The sequence below is a fragment of the Heloderma suspectum genome, chromosome 4, assembly GCF_057233095.1.
Source record: "Heloderma suspectum isolate Gila_16-S chromosome 4, 16-S_ref, whole genome shotgun sequence".
In the NCBI taxonomy this organism is placed as follows: Eukaryota; Metazoa; Chordata; class Lepidosauria; order Squamata; family Helodermatidae; genus Heloderma; species Heloderma suspectum.
This window is the reverse complement of record NC_139461.1, coordinates 176,446,556-176,460,681: the sequence shown is the minus strand read 5'-3', so window position 1 is coordinate 176,460,681 and position 14,126 is coordinate 176,446,556. Positions and strand designations below refer to the sequence as shown.

General features: G+C 45.3%; 1 protein-coding gene across 2 annotated transcripts in view; it reads right to left on the bottom strand.

Annotated features, from left to right (window-relative positions):
• The window catches only part of PLA2G4A (phospholipase A2 group IVA), a 143,996-nt gene that overhangs the window by 28,267 nt on the left and 101,603 nt on the right, over window positions 1-14,126 (bottom strand). For both annotated transcript variants that reach the window (XM_084851403.1, XM_084851404.1), the window contains 2 exons: window positions 10,417-10,554; window positions 9,552-9,644 (listed from right to left, as the gene is read on the bottom strand). In XM_084851403.1, coding sequence (XP_084707529.1) covers window positions 9,552-9,644; window positions 10,417-10,554 — 231 coding nt within the window. The remainder of the gene's footprint in view (window positions 1-9,551; window positions 9,645-10,416; window positions 10,555-14,126) is intronic.

Sequence of the window (14,126 nt, the reverse complement as noted above, 5' to 3'; positions counted from 1 at the left end):
CCTCTCCAGCATATAACCATACACACTGAGAACTTATTCCAATCAACCACAAATGGACATTCATCAAGGGAGCACAGCAGCAGTGCACAGCAATGGCGAGGGGTGGGGGCTGTGCGTTCATTCAATGCCTAACCCCCTACACCATTCTTTAATGGAGGCAATAATGTTGTCATATCCAAGTAATCCATTTCCATTTATTTTATTAGGCAACCAAGTACAGGTTATAGCCAAAGAACTTACAATAGCAACCAAACAATACAATACAATATATTGACAATAAAATATTTTTATTGTCTATCACAAAGTGAAAATTCAATATACAATATACAAATATTTAGTACCTTATGAGAATATGTAAATGCAGAGACTGCATTTCTTAGACAAAACAATTGTCCTCTTGGGCTATTCTGATCTGAGCTGCTTTTATCTCAAATCTAGCTATGTTCAACCTAACAAACTTGGATGTACTTGACAACAAATGTATAATTTATCCATACCATTAAGGTTAGCTACAGATGCTAAACGTCTCATTAAATATTTATCTCTTGGAGTTTTATAAAACTTGCAGTATAGCACATAGTGTATAGTATCCTCAACCACATGACTACCACAAATACAGAAACGCTGTTCCCTAGGGTTGTTCTCATATCTCCCTTCCCTAAAGTTTTCATTGTCTGAAAGAGCAGGACTGTAAAGGCCCTGCAAAGGAAGGGTGACGTGATCTCCGACAGAAATGTCTCTTCCCCAGGCATATCCAAGGAATCATGAAGTTAGCTTCAGATTATTTTATTATTTTACTTCAAAGGATTTTCCAGATCTACAAAAACCAACAGATCACTAAATAAAAACTAAAGGCACTTAAAAGTTTGATGGAATTAAAACTGTAATGCATGCCATTGTCTGTCAAGAGAGATCGTGAAAGAGATTAATATTTTACGATGCTAACTGACAAGGCTTCTTTTTGTCATTCCTGCTACCTTCTTTAAAATACCCATGTTACGTTTATCAAAACCAAAATGAAAACCTTTTTTAAAACGTTCTAGCTGTTCTTGAGTTAGCAGGTTTCAGCAGAAGCTATAGTAAACCCACTATATGAACAAAGGGCACTCATCTTAATGTGAGCACAAAAGCATGGCCAATTTACGTTATAAGGAGTAAGCCAACCAAACGATCAAATGTTTGCGTTTCCAGACTAATACAAATATCATTTGGTATCATAGAATCATAGAATAGTAGGGTTGGAAGGGGCCTATAAGACCATCAAGCCCAACCCCAAAGTAAAACACAAGAACAATGTGAGGCTGGAGTTTTTGCTGAACTCAATGCAGTCAGACTTAAACCTAACCCATTACTACAACGTAGGGTCCTTCCTCTATCAGCAAAGGACTTCGCTCTATCAGCAAAAGTAGCTCAAGATCACCCTGCTTTGCATGCTTCCAGAGTGACAAGGGGAACCATTTTGTTGTTTTCTCAAACTACAAATTACATTGAATACATAACATCCAGCAGCCCCTCTACATTTTCTTTACTCACAAGTAAGTGTGCAGACTCAGAGCCAGATCAGGATAACCGCATGCAGGGAGGGCAAGTTTAAAACAGCCACTTCCTACATGAAATCCCACCCCTTCGGAAGGGGTTTCTTTCTTTTTTAAAAGCCCCACAGGGGCAATTTGGAAAGGGGAGCATTTGGGGGGGAATGTTTAAATCTCCCCTCTGTGACCACTGTGGGCCCTGGGTCCCACACACTTGCCTGTGAGTAAAGGAAATGTAGACTGGCAGCTGCATGCTATGTATTAGCCACAATGTACAGCTTGACCCCATAGTGGGTGTATCAGTGTACTTGGCAGCAGGCAGGTAAGAATAAACACAAGACAAGCCATTTCTGCAACTCAAAAGCACCTGTTATTACAAAAGAACTAGTATGCATAAGAACTAGACTCCCATCACAGCCTCTTCCTGACTCTCCTTTGCTAGACCTCTCAAACCTGCCTCCCAGAACCACATCAAAACGCAATTCTGCACTGCCTCGGTAGTGTGGTAACTGCCACAAAACCACTCCCTCAGGGCTGGCCGGGTTCCCATTATCGCTGTAATGTATCCAAACACCTTCACATGTGGGCAGGCCGCATCCCATCGAAGTCCTTTGAAGGGAGCAACCTACATTGTACTAATGGGTTAGGTTTAAGTCTGACTGCATTGAGTTTCAGCAAAAACTCCAGCCTCACATTGTTCTTGTGTTTTACTTTCATTGTCCCATTCAATGCAGTTTGCTTTGTTCTTCAATAAACAGGTTGCAATTTGGACCTCCAAATGAGCAGAATCTGATTTCTTTTTAAAAGTGAGAAACGTAGTATACATAATATGGGCCCGCCAGCATAAGAGAAATATTCATATCTCACCTTGGTAATAGGGGAGCTAACCACAGAAAGCAGTTGTGCAGTGACAACCACACTGCTGAAGTTGACATATGAACCAGGATCGCAGCAGAGAGACATGAAAACGTATCAAAAACTCTGCCTCTGGTCTAGAGTCCTCCATGTCAGCATCCCCTTTGACAGGGATGACACAGTGTATTTTGACTGGGATCTGTTCCTGCCTTAATATCCTGGTTGGTATTAAACCAATATTAAACCAGAATTTCCCATTTTCGATGTAATAGTATAGAGAACTCTAACTTAGGACAAACCAGAATTGAAGCGCCCAAGCTAGTGAGCAAGGGGAGGAAGGGAGGGGCAAGAAAGGAGTGTCTGGCTCTGACGTTCATTCCCAGCTTCATAAATCATGGTTTATGAAGCCAAGAATGAATGTCCAAAATGGGCCACTCACACTAAAAACATCTCAGCTTGTCTAAAACTCTTGGCTCACTGGGAAGGGCTGATGCTTCTAGACAGTTCCAAACATTTTACTCATTATAACTTATCTCCAAAATATAAACTGATTAGAAATGCTAGAGGGAAATCTGAACGTTCATCTCAAGGAACTTGCAACATCGGCCCCAAAAGTTCATTGTGAACGAGTCTCAGACTAGGTAAACTAATCTTCAATAGGTCTTTTACCTCACAAATGAAGGTTTAATCGGGACAGGCTTGCATTCAGAAAGCAAACAGATTCCTTAAAAGCATACTTGCCTATGGTGACCTTTATGAGAGTTGTGGCCTTGCGCAATTTACATCTGAATGCCTAGCTATGTAGATCAGTATCAGGGCTATGTCATGGCAGATCTACATATTTATCTTCCCAACTCTGCAGTTACTCAGACACTACTCAAACTGATGTAAATACTAACCCCATATAGTAAAAGCAAAGCAAGAGACATTTAAGGGAGATGGCAGAATGAGAGCAAGACCAAAGAAGAAGCCTAAAAAGGAAACAAAGTCACATATCCGGGTCTTAAATGCTTTGCCTACTGTCAGTCACAAGAGTTAAGTATCCCTAAGTCCATTGACTTCAATGGGCTTAAGTGTGTTTATTTGTTTTTGCAACTGGGTTTTACCAATTTGAGATATAATCTCAATGCCTTTGAAATATTTCAGATTTAACCATCAACCGCAGTGGAGCCAAAAATTCAGGGCAATTCATATTTAGAATGGTTCTGCTTGATAAAATACCATATTCGTGGATATAATTAAGCAGCTTTAGCACTGTTTTGTTACCAACTATTAGTTGAACCAAAGAATCAGTGAAGCTTACAAATAAACTGCACTGGAAGGAAGTACAACAAGCAAACCCCAAAACTGCTGTCAAATGATCCACCCAGCCTATAGGACACAGGAGATTCCGGGGGGGGGGGGGGCATAATTGCATGCCAGGGGGTGAAGCCAAAAGTGTGTGGGGTCAGAGCATTCTTTCTTAGAACTTCTCCACGTGAGGTTACAATCCCGCATCCTTACCATTCTGCTTCTGGATTCCTTGCAGGATCAAGTTCACCTCCTTTACACATGGTTGTTTTCTTTTTTCTTTCTGGGCAAGTTCAATATGTTTTATGATACAGCCACTAGATGGTGCTATGATAAAGCAGGATTCTGGAAATTCACTAGAAATTTATCATGCTTCAAAGCATGATAAAATCTCTTATCGCGCTATCCCCGTTGAGAATTACACCATTACAATGGTAAGAAAGCACGGGAGGGGCCCTAGAGGTTGACGACATCATATAAACGACCCACAAAAAAACCATGAGTGACCAATCAGAAGCACACAATAAAAGCCTGCTGTAGAAATGCCCTTATGTACACATACACCCAATCCACTCTCTCCCCTTCCTTCTCCACCTAGGTGCTTGCCTTCCTCGATCTCAGCCCCCCCAGCCCACCCCTTAGCAATTAGGCGTTTTAAAAAGTATCCACTGGCTCCAAGCATCATTGCAACATAGGGGGGATATGGAAGAGGGGGAAGGATTAACCTTTCTTTCTCCAGCTATCCCTACCCCTGCCCCCGCCCATCAGAAACAGTGACTAGGCTTTTAAAAAGCTTCTATTGCTACATTTTCTAAAATCCTAATCACTACACCAGGGAATTTTTTTGGGGGGAGGGTCAGAGCATACTGGTTGTTTCCCTCTCCAGCTGAGAACTCTGCCATCCCCCCCCCCAAACCCATGCGCCCACCTGTGCAGCACCAACATAGGTTGGAGGGCCGGGGGGGGGAGTTGCCGTGGTTCATAGAACCTCCATCTCTATCACCAGGAAACCACTCCACCTTGGAGTGGGCCTTGAGGGGTTGCACCTGGTGTTGGGCCATAGAGACAGATTGGGGATGCTGCTGGTGTACTGCCCACACTGCTGCCCAGCATCCTCCCTGAGCTGGTGGAGGCAGTCGCAAGTGTGGTGTTGGAGGAACCCAGGACAGTGGTTCTGGGTGACTTCAACTTCCAAGCTGAGGCTGTCTCCCAAGTTCCAGCTCAGGACTTCATGGCCTCCATGACAACATGCTGATGTCATCTCAGTATGTCATCGGCCAAACACATGAAGCAGGGCATACCCCTGATTTGGTTTTTACTCCAACTTGTGAGATAGGTAGACTGAAGACTGGGGGGCTCCAAGTAACCCCATTGTCATGGTCAGACCACTTCCTGGTGAGATTTGAACTTACAGAGTTACTCTCCTCCCGCAGGGGTGGGGAACGTATTCGGATGGTCCGCCCCAGGAGACTGATGGAATCCAATGGATTTCTGAATGCTCTTGGGGATTTTCCAGTGGAGAGAGCTGGTGATCCAGCTGAGGCCCTAACCTCACTGTGGAACAGTGAGATGTGGAGGGCCATCGACTTGATTGCACCTGATTGCCCTCTCTGGCACTGTGGAGCCTGTTCTGCTCCCTGGTATACTGGGGAGCTGCTGCAGTCAATGAAACAGACTGGATGTCGGCTAGAGCACAAATGGCACAAGACTTGAAGTGAAGACGACCAAGCATGCTCTGGAGTGCATAATCATGCCTACTGCATGGCAGTGAGGGCAGCAAAGAAGGTTTATTTTGCTGCCTCCATTGCGTCCTCAAGTAGCCATCCATCGGAGCTCTTCCAGGTGGTCCGGTGGTGGTTAACATCTTCCCCAGTAAATGGGGCCCTGGCCCTGTCGAGAACCCGCTGTGACCTTTTTGCATCGCGCTTTGAGGACAAAATCGCTTGTCTCCGCAGCGACCTTGATGCTGTTGTTAGTACGGTACCAGTAGAGCTGTCTGATGCCACCATCTGCCCAATTTTGTGGGATCAGTTCCAGTTGTTACGGCCTGATGATGTGGACAAGATGCTTGCAATAATGTGACCGACCACATGCCCTCTTGATCCCTGTCCCTCCTGGCTAATAAAAGCTAGCCGAGGGGGTATGACTGGGTGCACACAGGGAGTGATAAATGCTTCCCTACGGGAAGGGGTGGTCCCTCCTGTCCTTAAGGAAGCAGTAGCACGGCCACTCCTGAAGAAGCCCACTCTGGACCCAACAGTATTAGACAACTACTGCCCAGTCGCAAATACCCCCTTTTTAGGGAAGGTACTTGACAGGGTCGTGGCAGACCAACTGCAGGCACTCTTGGAGGGTACTGATTATCTACACCCATTTCAATCTGGGTTTCATCCTGGTTACAGAACTGAATCAGCCTTGGTCGCCCTGATGGATGACCTTTATCGAGAGAGGGACAGGGGGAGTGCAACCCTGTTAATTCTGTTCGATCTCTCATCGGCTTTTGATACTATTGACCATGGTATCTTCCTGGATCGACTCCGTGGGATGGGTATTGGAGGCACTGTGCTACAGTGGTTCTGGTCCTACCTACGGGGCCGATTTCAGAGAGTAACATTGGGTGACTGTTCCTCAGCCCCTTGGCAACTGAGCTATGGGGTGCCACAGGGTCTTGTCCCCAATGTTGTTTAACATCTATATGAAGCCTCTGGGAGAGGTCATTAGGGGATTTGGAGCTAAATGCCATCAGTATGCTGATGACACGCATCTCCTTGTGACATCTGAATCAGAAGAGGCTGTGCAAGTCCTGAATCAATGCCTAGACTCAGTAGTGGGCTGGATGAGGGCCAATAAACTGAAGCTGAATCCTGGCAAGACAGAAGCCCTGTGGGTGAGTGGTTCCTGGGTCCGGGAGATAGGCTCATTGCCTGTTCTGGATGGGGTTGCACTCCCTCTGAAAGATCAGGTCTAAGTACTCCTAGATCCATCATTGTCACTGGAGGCCCAAGCAGCTCAGAGTGCCTTTTACCAGCTTCAGCTGGGTCACCAGCCACGGCCTCTCCTGGACAGAGATAGCTTGACCTGAGTGGTACCCGCATTAGTAACCTCAAGACTGGATTACTGCAATGCGCTCCATGTGGGGCTGCCCTTAAGGCTGATCCAGAAGCTGGAGCTAGTGCAGAATGCAGCAGCTCAGCTGTTGTCGGGAGCTGCCCCTTTTCAGCGTATAACTCCTTTGCTGAGGGAACTGCACTGGATGCCTGTTCACTACCAGGCCAGGTTTATGGTATTCATACTAGTGTACAAAGCCCAAAACAACTTGGGACCAGGATACCTGAGAGAGCACCTCCTTCCTTACCAACCTGCCCAATCACTGAGGTCATCAGAAGGCATGTTCCTGGTGGTTCCACATGGACCCATGGCCTGGTTGGAGTCCACCAGGAAAAGAGCCTTCAGTGTGGTGCCCCCCTTCCTTTGGAATTCCCTGCCTTTAAAGGTCAGGCAGGCGCCAACACTGTGCTCCTTCCGGCACCTTCTGAAGACGTTGTTATTTCAAGAGGCCTTCCTTGCACGACCAGCTGTGGTTTGTTAAATTCCACTTGTTGGGGTTCATCTTGTTTTTTAAAAAAAATGTTTTAACTTTTTTAACCTGTTGTTTTATTCTTTTATCATGTTGTTCACTGTTCCGAAATCTTCTGATGTAGAGCGGTATATAAATGTTGTAAGTAAGTAAGTAAATAAATGTGCCCTGTGGAACTAGGATTGTAAAATGCACTACTGGAAGACTTTCTCAAAGCCTTATTGATGCCCAGGGAAGTGGGACTGAGGAGAGTTCGCCACAGGCTGGCTGGGGAAGGCCCCTGGGCCACAATCGACTTGGGTTGCAAGTTCCCCCCTGCCTGCTGTACAAAATACACCCCTGCCAAATGAGGTGAGGTGGCTATTAGAGAAAGAGCCTTTTCAGTGGTGGTGGTCCAGTTGTGGAATGCAACTCCCCCCCACCCCTGGAAGCTCACCTGACATGTTTGATGTGGTCACATTTTTTCATTCTTCTTTGCTGTCTTTTAGGCAGAGACCCAATACATTTCTATCCCACCAAGCCTATAGCACATTTTAATCTTGCCTCACGTTGACTGATGTTTAGGTATTTTATCTTGACTTGTTTTAGGGAGCAATCCTATGTGCCCTAGACAGAGTCTGGGGGACATAGGATTTTTCGGTTTCTGGGCTCCAAGGTCAGAATGAGGGCTCCGACCTCAAAGCCCAGAAACTGTGCTTTCTGCCCCCTCCCTTGCCCCCTCATAGCTGGCACAGTTCTCTCCATGCCGGCTATGCCTCTGCATCAGAAACAGAGTGCGGAGACAGGGAAAAGGGGGCAGTCCCAGGGGCAGGGAGGAGACAGCAGAAGCTGCGTTATGCAGCTCCCTATCTGCCGTGTGGCCTCCTTCCCTCCCATTCCTGGAAGCTCCCTGGCTACAGACGAAATTGCCTGTCTAGCCAAAAATGCAGGGAGGCTGGAGCACAGAGGCAGGATCGCCGACTTGCTCTGGCCACCCTGCATTGTATAGTGGTCAGCCTCCAAGTTCAGAGGTAGTTCTCCGTAGGATTGCGCCCTTAGTTGTAAACGCTTCAGGGAGCAATCCTGTGGCTGGTAGACAGCGTCTGAGGGGTCACAGGATACTTTGGATTCTCAGCTCTGAGGTCAGAGACTGTGCTGTTCTGGGGGGGGGGGAGGAATCAGAGCTCTGACCCCCTTCCCACTCCCAGGGGGTCAGAGCTCTGCTGGCTGCTCTCCAAGGTCGGGAACTTGACCTTGGAGCAGGGGAGAAGGAGGTGTTTTGGTGGGTGGGGAGCAGGGAGACTGGAGAGGCCAGGATACAAACTATCCTGAGGCCTCCCCAGCCTCCTCCTCTCCCCCTCCAAAATGCCCCAGCTAGACGGTCAAAAAAGCCCATCTAGCACAAAATACAGGGAGGAAGGACAGGGAGGCAAAGATCACCTCCGCTGCTCTTCCTGCTCTGCACAGGATGACTGTATGCCTCTGAGTTTGGAGGCTTACGATCAACACAATTAGATGGCACCCTAAATTAGCCTTCTTCCACCTGCCACCCTCCAGCTGTGTGGACTGCAACTGCCAGCATGCCCAGCCAACCCAACCATTGGCCATGCTGGCTAGGAATGATGAGAGTTGCAGAGAATTATGGGAGTCGCAGTCCAACATTTCTAGAGGGCAGGAAGGCTGGCTTAAATTGTTGCAAACTGCCTTGGTGGCTCCATTTGTGCGAGCTGAAAGGTGACGTATAAATGTTTTAAATAAATAAATATGTATAATATTATCACAGTGCATTATATTTATTATAATCAAACATTGATCATATTTGAAGATGGAACCAAAAGCATTCTCTGACCCCAAATCAGGACAGGAATAAGCAGTATGAAATGTATTGACTCCAAGGGGAATAAATGAACTAAAGAAGAAACCCTGGTGGATCAGACCAGAGGTCCATCAGTCCAGCATCCTGTTTCCCACTGCGGCCAACCAGGTGTCTCAGGGAAGCCCACGAGCAGGATAGGCCCCAGCATACTGCCTCTGAACATGGAGGTTGCCTGTAAGTATCATGACTAGTAGCCACTGATAGACTGGTCTCCGTGAATTTGTCTAATTCCCTTTTAAAGCAAACAAAGCTAACAGGCCTCACCACATCTTGAACAGCAAAAACATGTGGGAATCAAGATGACAACCAGGTGCACATAAAAAAAAAAATCATTCACACTTATCCCACAAATAGAGACCTCAAATGACAACCAAATATGATGGCTTCCCAAGTTTTAGCAGCAATTCACGCAGGCTACTGTATTTATGTTTTATTATAGTACCTAGTTCTTCTTCCATTGTGGGGCCTTTATTCTGAGAATTGGAAACTCCAAGGACTCTGTTGAATAATATCGCAAATGCACTTCCCCAGACACCTGAAAACATTGAAATATTATTTAATGTTTATATTTTTATGATGAATAGCACTTTTTCTTAATTTAAAAGCATCTAATATTGCACTGCAGCATATCTTGGGAGTCAGATGAATGAGAGGTCATGAGTGTGAGGCAGCTGATTGCATGCCTGAAGAACCAGAGTTCAAGCTTTACACTGGATAGAAACTTGTTGACCCAGCTGTAATGCCAGGTGTCATCCACTGGACTTGGGGAGTCAAAGGCAACTCACACTTGGTGCTAGTCATCATCATTGAGTTGTGTACTGCAACCCACAGAACATACCACTTTTTATCAACCAAGTGGTCGAAAGCATTCTTCTGTCCATACAAAACATTTCCAGAAGTAACATAAATAATTACTTTTGGCCATCGTTCTGGCATTCTATTAAAAAATTACAGGAACATCCAGACTTGAAATCTTAACTATGTGGCCACTGGCAAGCCAGCTTCTTAAACCTTAACTGCTCCCTTTCCACTATCTGGTGATAACACTGGCCTACCTGACAGGATTTGATTTGTTTTGGGAATTATTGAGCTAACATATGTAAAGGGCTTTGAACACTAAGGAAGCATGTTAGATAAATAGTAGGTGCTAATTATTATAAATATTAGATTATCTTTTCTACAGATTACGTATCATTTTGCCCTATTATTTCCAAAAAAACACCACCACCTAAAACAAAGGGGGGAATATACCACGCTGCATGATTGGGCACTATTCACTTTCTGGCATTATGCAATCAAATACTTACCCATTAAGAAATGCAAGGGGTTCTCTTTATACTTTTTCACTACTGTTCCCATAAAAAATTTGCTGCCAAACAAATTGGGAGTCATGAACGTCCCATATTTAGCCATCCCAATTTCATAGGGACTGAATTCCACCCAATCTGTAAACAATAATAAACACTGATTAGCAGAGACATTATGCATTGGTTAGCACAGAATATTGGTTAGCACAGACATTGGCCTAGTTCACTCATAGGCCTGGTTCATACATGACAACAACCCAGAGTATGGGTTGCCCTTGAATCATGCATTGCTTAATCATGGGTTGTCATTATGTGCGAACCCTGCACTATGGTTTAACTATGGGTTGCTAACCACAAACAATCCAGGAGGAGAAACTATGGTTTGCTGTTGGTTTGTGAACTCTGGGTTGCTCATAGTTAACAACCCATAGTTGAACCATAGTACAGCATTCACACATAACAGCAACCCATAATTAAACAACCCATACTCTGGGTTTTCATAGGGATGTACAAAAGTCACTTACCTTTTCGTAGGGGTGATTTGCTGTGGGGCAGAGGCACTCTGCACCTCCCCCAAAATCCTAATTCGGCCGGCTCCGCTCCGCAGCAACTCCACGGAGCTGCTGGCTGGGTGCATTCTCAGGCATCTGGAGCCTGCGGACGCAAATGGTGGTGGCTACGGCGGCCACCTTTGCGTTCATGTTTTTGGCCATGATAGGCTACGTAAATATTTATGTAGTCTATCACAGTGAAAGACAGGGGCAAAAATGGCAGCCGCTACACCATTTGCGCCCCTGTATTTTTGCCGTGATAGGCTACGTAAATATTTACGTAGCCTATCATGGCAAAAAAAACAGGAACGCAAATGGCAGCGGCTACGGCAGCCGCCATTTGCATTCCCTTTTTTTTGCCATGATAGACTACGTAAATACTTACGTAGCCTATCACGGCCTCCGCAAGGACGCAAATGGCATCCCTGCATTAGCTGTGATAGGCTACGTAAGTATTTATGTAGCCTATCACGGCCTAAATGGGGAAGCGAATGGTGGCCGCAGACGTGGCCACCATTCGCAAAGCAGCGCGAACGGCACCAGGTAAGTGCTCCGTTTCGCATGCCATTTGCGGGGTGGGGGGCTTCGTCCTGCCACAGATTTCAGGGGGCCGAATGCACTGGCATTCGGCTTCACTGAGATCTGTGGTGGAATTCTCTGACATCCCTAGGTTTTCATTACGTGTGAACCAGGTAGTCTGGCTTGTTTAAACCTTGTCTTCTCAAGTCTGAACCCCAAACCATGGCTTATCCCTGGCTTGTTTGCACTGTTATCTGCCCTGAAACAGAGGTGCTCAGCAAGAGCAGCCTGAAAACAAAACTGCTCTGAAGGCTGGCAAAATGGGGAGGAGAGAAACACTCCAGAAATAGGAGAAAACTACCCACAGTTCGTTTGCTTGGTTGCAAAACAATTGATGGCTAAAGCAAAAAAACATGATTAATATAAACCATGGCTTAGTGTTATGTGCAAACACACACATTGGTTAGCACGGAGCAAAAAACAATCGACAGTATCCAATGCTGCTGCTCCACTTATGCAATTGACATAGCGCTACTGTAAATGACTTCTAGCACTATGCCAATAGCTGGCACTACACGTTTCCATGGAAAACCTGCCATTGTCAATTGCATAAGTGGAGCAGCAGTGTAGGATACTGCCCGTGCGGTATGATTTAGTCCTCCACAGACACAGCACCTGTGAGCAGAGGATTCCCAAAGGCTCATAGCCCTGATTTTGCCCTAGCCAAACGCATACACGTGTGAGCATACACGCAGCACCAGGGTCACATCCACCTCTCCCTCTCACCTTGATGCAAGTCACTCATGCTTCGAGCATGGGTAACTTGCACTGAGCAAGTGGGAGGGACGGATGGGCATTGGCACAGATCTTCCATTTCCCACAGTGATCACTTATGCTGTCTGTGTGCATGTGTAAGCAGAGCATGTCAGTGGTACAACAGAACTCTTTAGAGCTTCGGGGGATCCTCTGTTCATGACTGCTATCCCTGTGATGGATATTATGTGTGTCCATTACGTGGAAACATTCACAGATGACTTGGATCTTCCTGTAATATAGAAAAACCAAGTTCAGAAGTATAGCTGCATGGCAATCATTATAATTTAAAAAAAAGACTGAACATACACATCTTAAACAAAGAAAATCCAACAAAAAAAAGAAACTAAATGTTTTCTTGAGTCAGGCTGTTAATCAGATTCACATGATTGCAGTTCTCCCATTAAATATGTTATGTCTGAACACAACAATTTTATGGCCAATGTTCTGTTGCCCGCAACAATATTCTTTGCCTCTGAGGGCCAATTGTACAAAAAGTCTTGTGCCACCGAGACAGCGCAGGACAGGAAGGCCTGGCGTGCTCTGGTCCATGGGGTCACGAAGAGTCGGACACGACTGAATGACTGAACAACAACAACAACTTATATTCACTTCCCTAGAAGTAAGCTCCATTGAACTAATGGGACTTACATCTGTGTAGATATGTACAGAATTGCAGTGTCAGTCTGACATCAGCTTTCTTGGCTCCAAATCAGTTCTAAATGAGGAGAATTTGGTAACATTCTAGTTCAAAAAAATTCACACTGGAGACTCCCTGTGAAGGTTTTAGGAGATGGGTAACAATACTGGTGACTTTTAGGTTAACAAGAGCATCCTGGAAGACTGAAATACTGAATATTCTAACTGAGCATTCATGCATCTGATGAAGTGGGCTCTAGTTCATGAGAGCTCACACTACAATAAACTTGGTGCCAGAAGACACATAGTTGATTTTGCTGCAAGAGGCTAACATGGCTACTCCTCTGAAAATTGAAATACTACTATGCCACATGGAGACCACTGAGAAGACCACAGAAGCATTCACTTTGCTTGTGTGGAGACTTCCAGTGGCCCCACATGTTAGGAACAAGTTGCCATTGGAGGCCTGCCATGCTCCATCACTGCAGGCTTTTAAGAAGGCCTTGAAAACTTATTACTTTACGGTGGCCTTCTCTTGACATGACTGCTATTGTTGCTGTTACTGCCATTGTTGCTGCTGGTTTTATTGTTGGCTTTTATTGTGTTGTTTTGTTTGTATGTTTTTATCATTTTTAATATTTTAACTGTTTTTATGTATTTCAATGCTATAAGCCGCCTTGGGAGAGCTTCTGCTCTGAAGAACAGCCACGAAATGTTTTAAATACATGAAAAATAAATACTGGGCCTATGTGCATGGAAAGCATTTGACTTCTGTGTTGAGATAGCTGGAGCATTCCTTAGGCATTCTTCATGTGGGGCTATAATACTTAAAGAGGCTTGTGTCAGCTGTAGCCTTGGGAAAGAAATATATTGGAGAGCAGGTTGCAATGTAGAAAATGTAGTGTTTATGTATGCAAGTTGCTACGACTACAAACCCTGGATTTCAAAGTGTAAAGCCAGTAGGCACGACCAACCACAAGAGGCACAGTGCATAACACTGTGTGCATAACTCTATGTGCATAACACTGGCAACTCTATGCACCCTGCTTATGTTCACTGGGAGGACTCGCAAGCAATGAGTTGCACCCTATTTTTGTTCCCACAGAGGAGCCCATAAGCTACGAGCTAGAAGCCCATAAGCTAGTTCCCAAACTCAGCACTATTATATCATCTGACTAATTTGTCCAG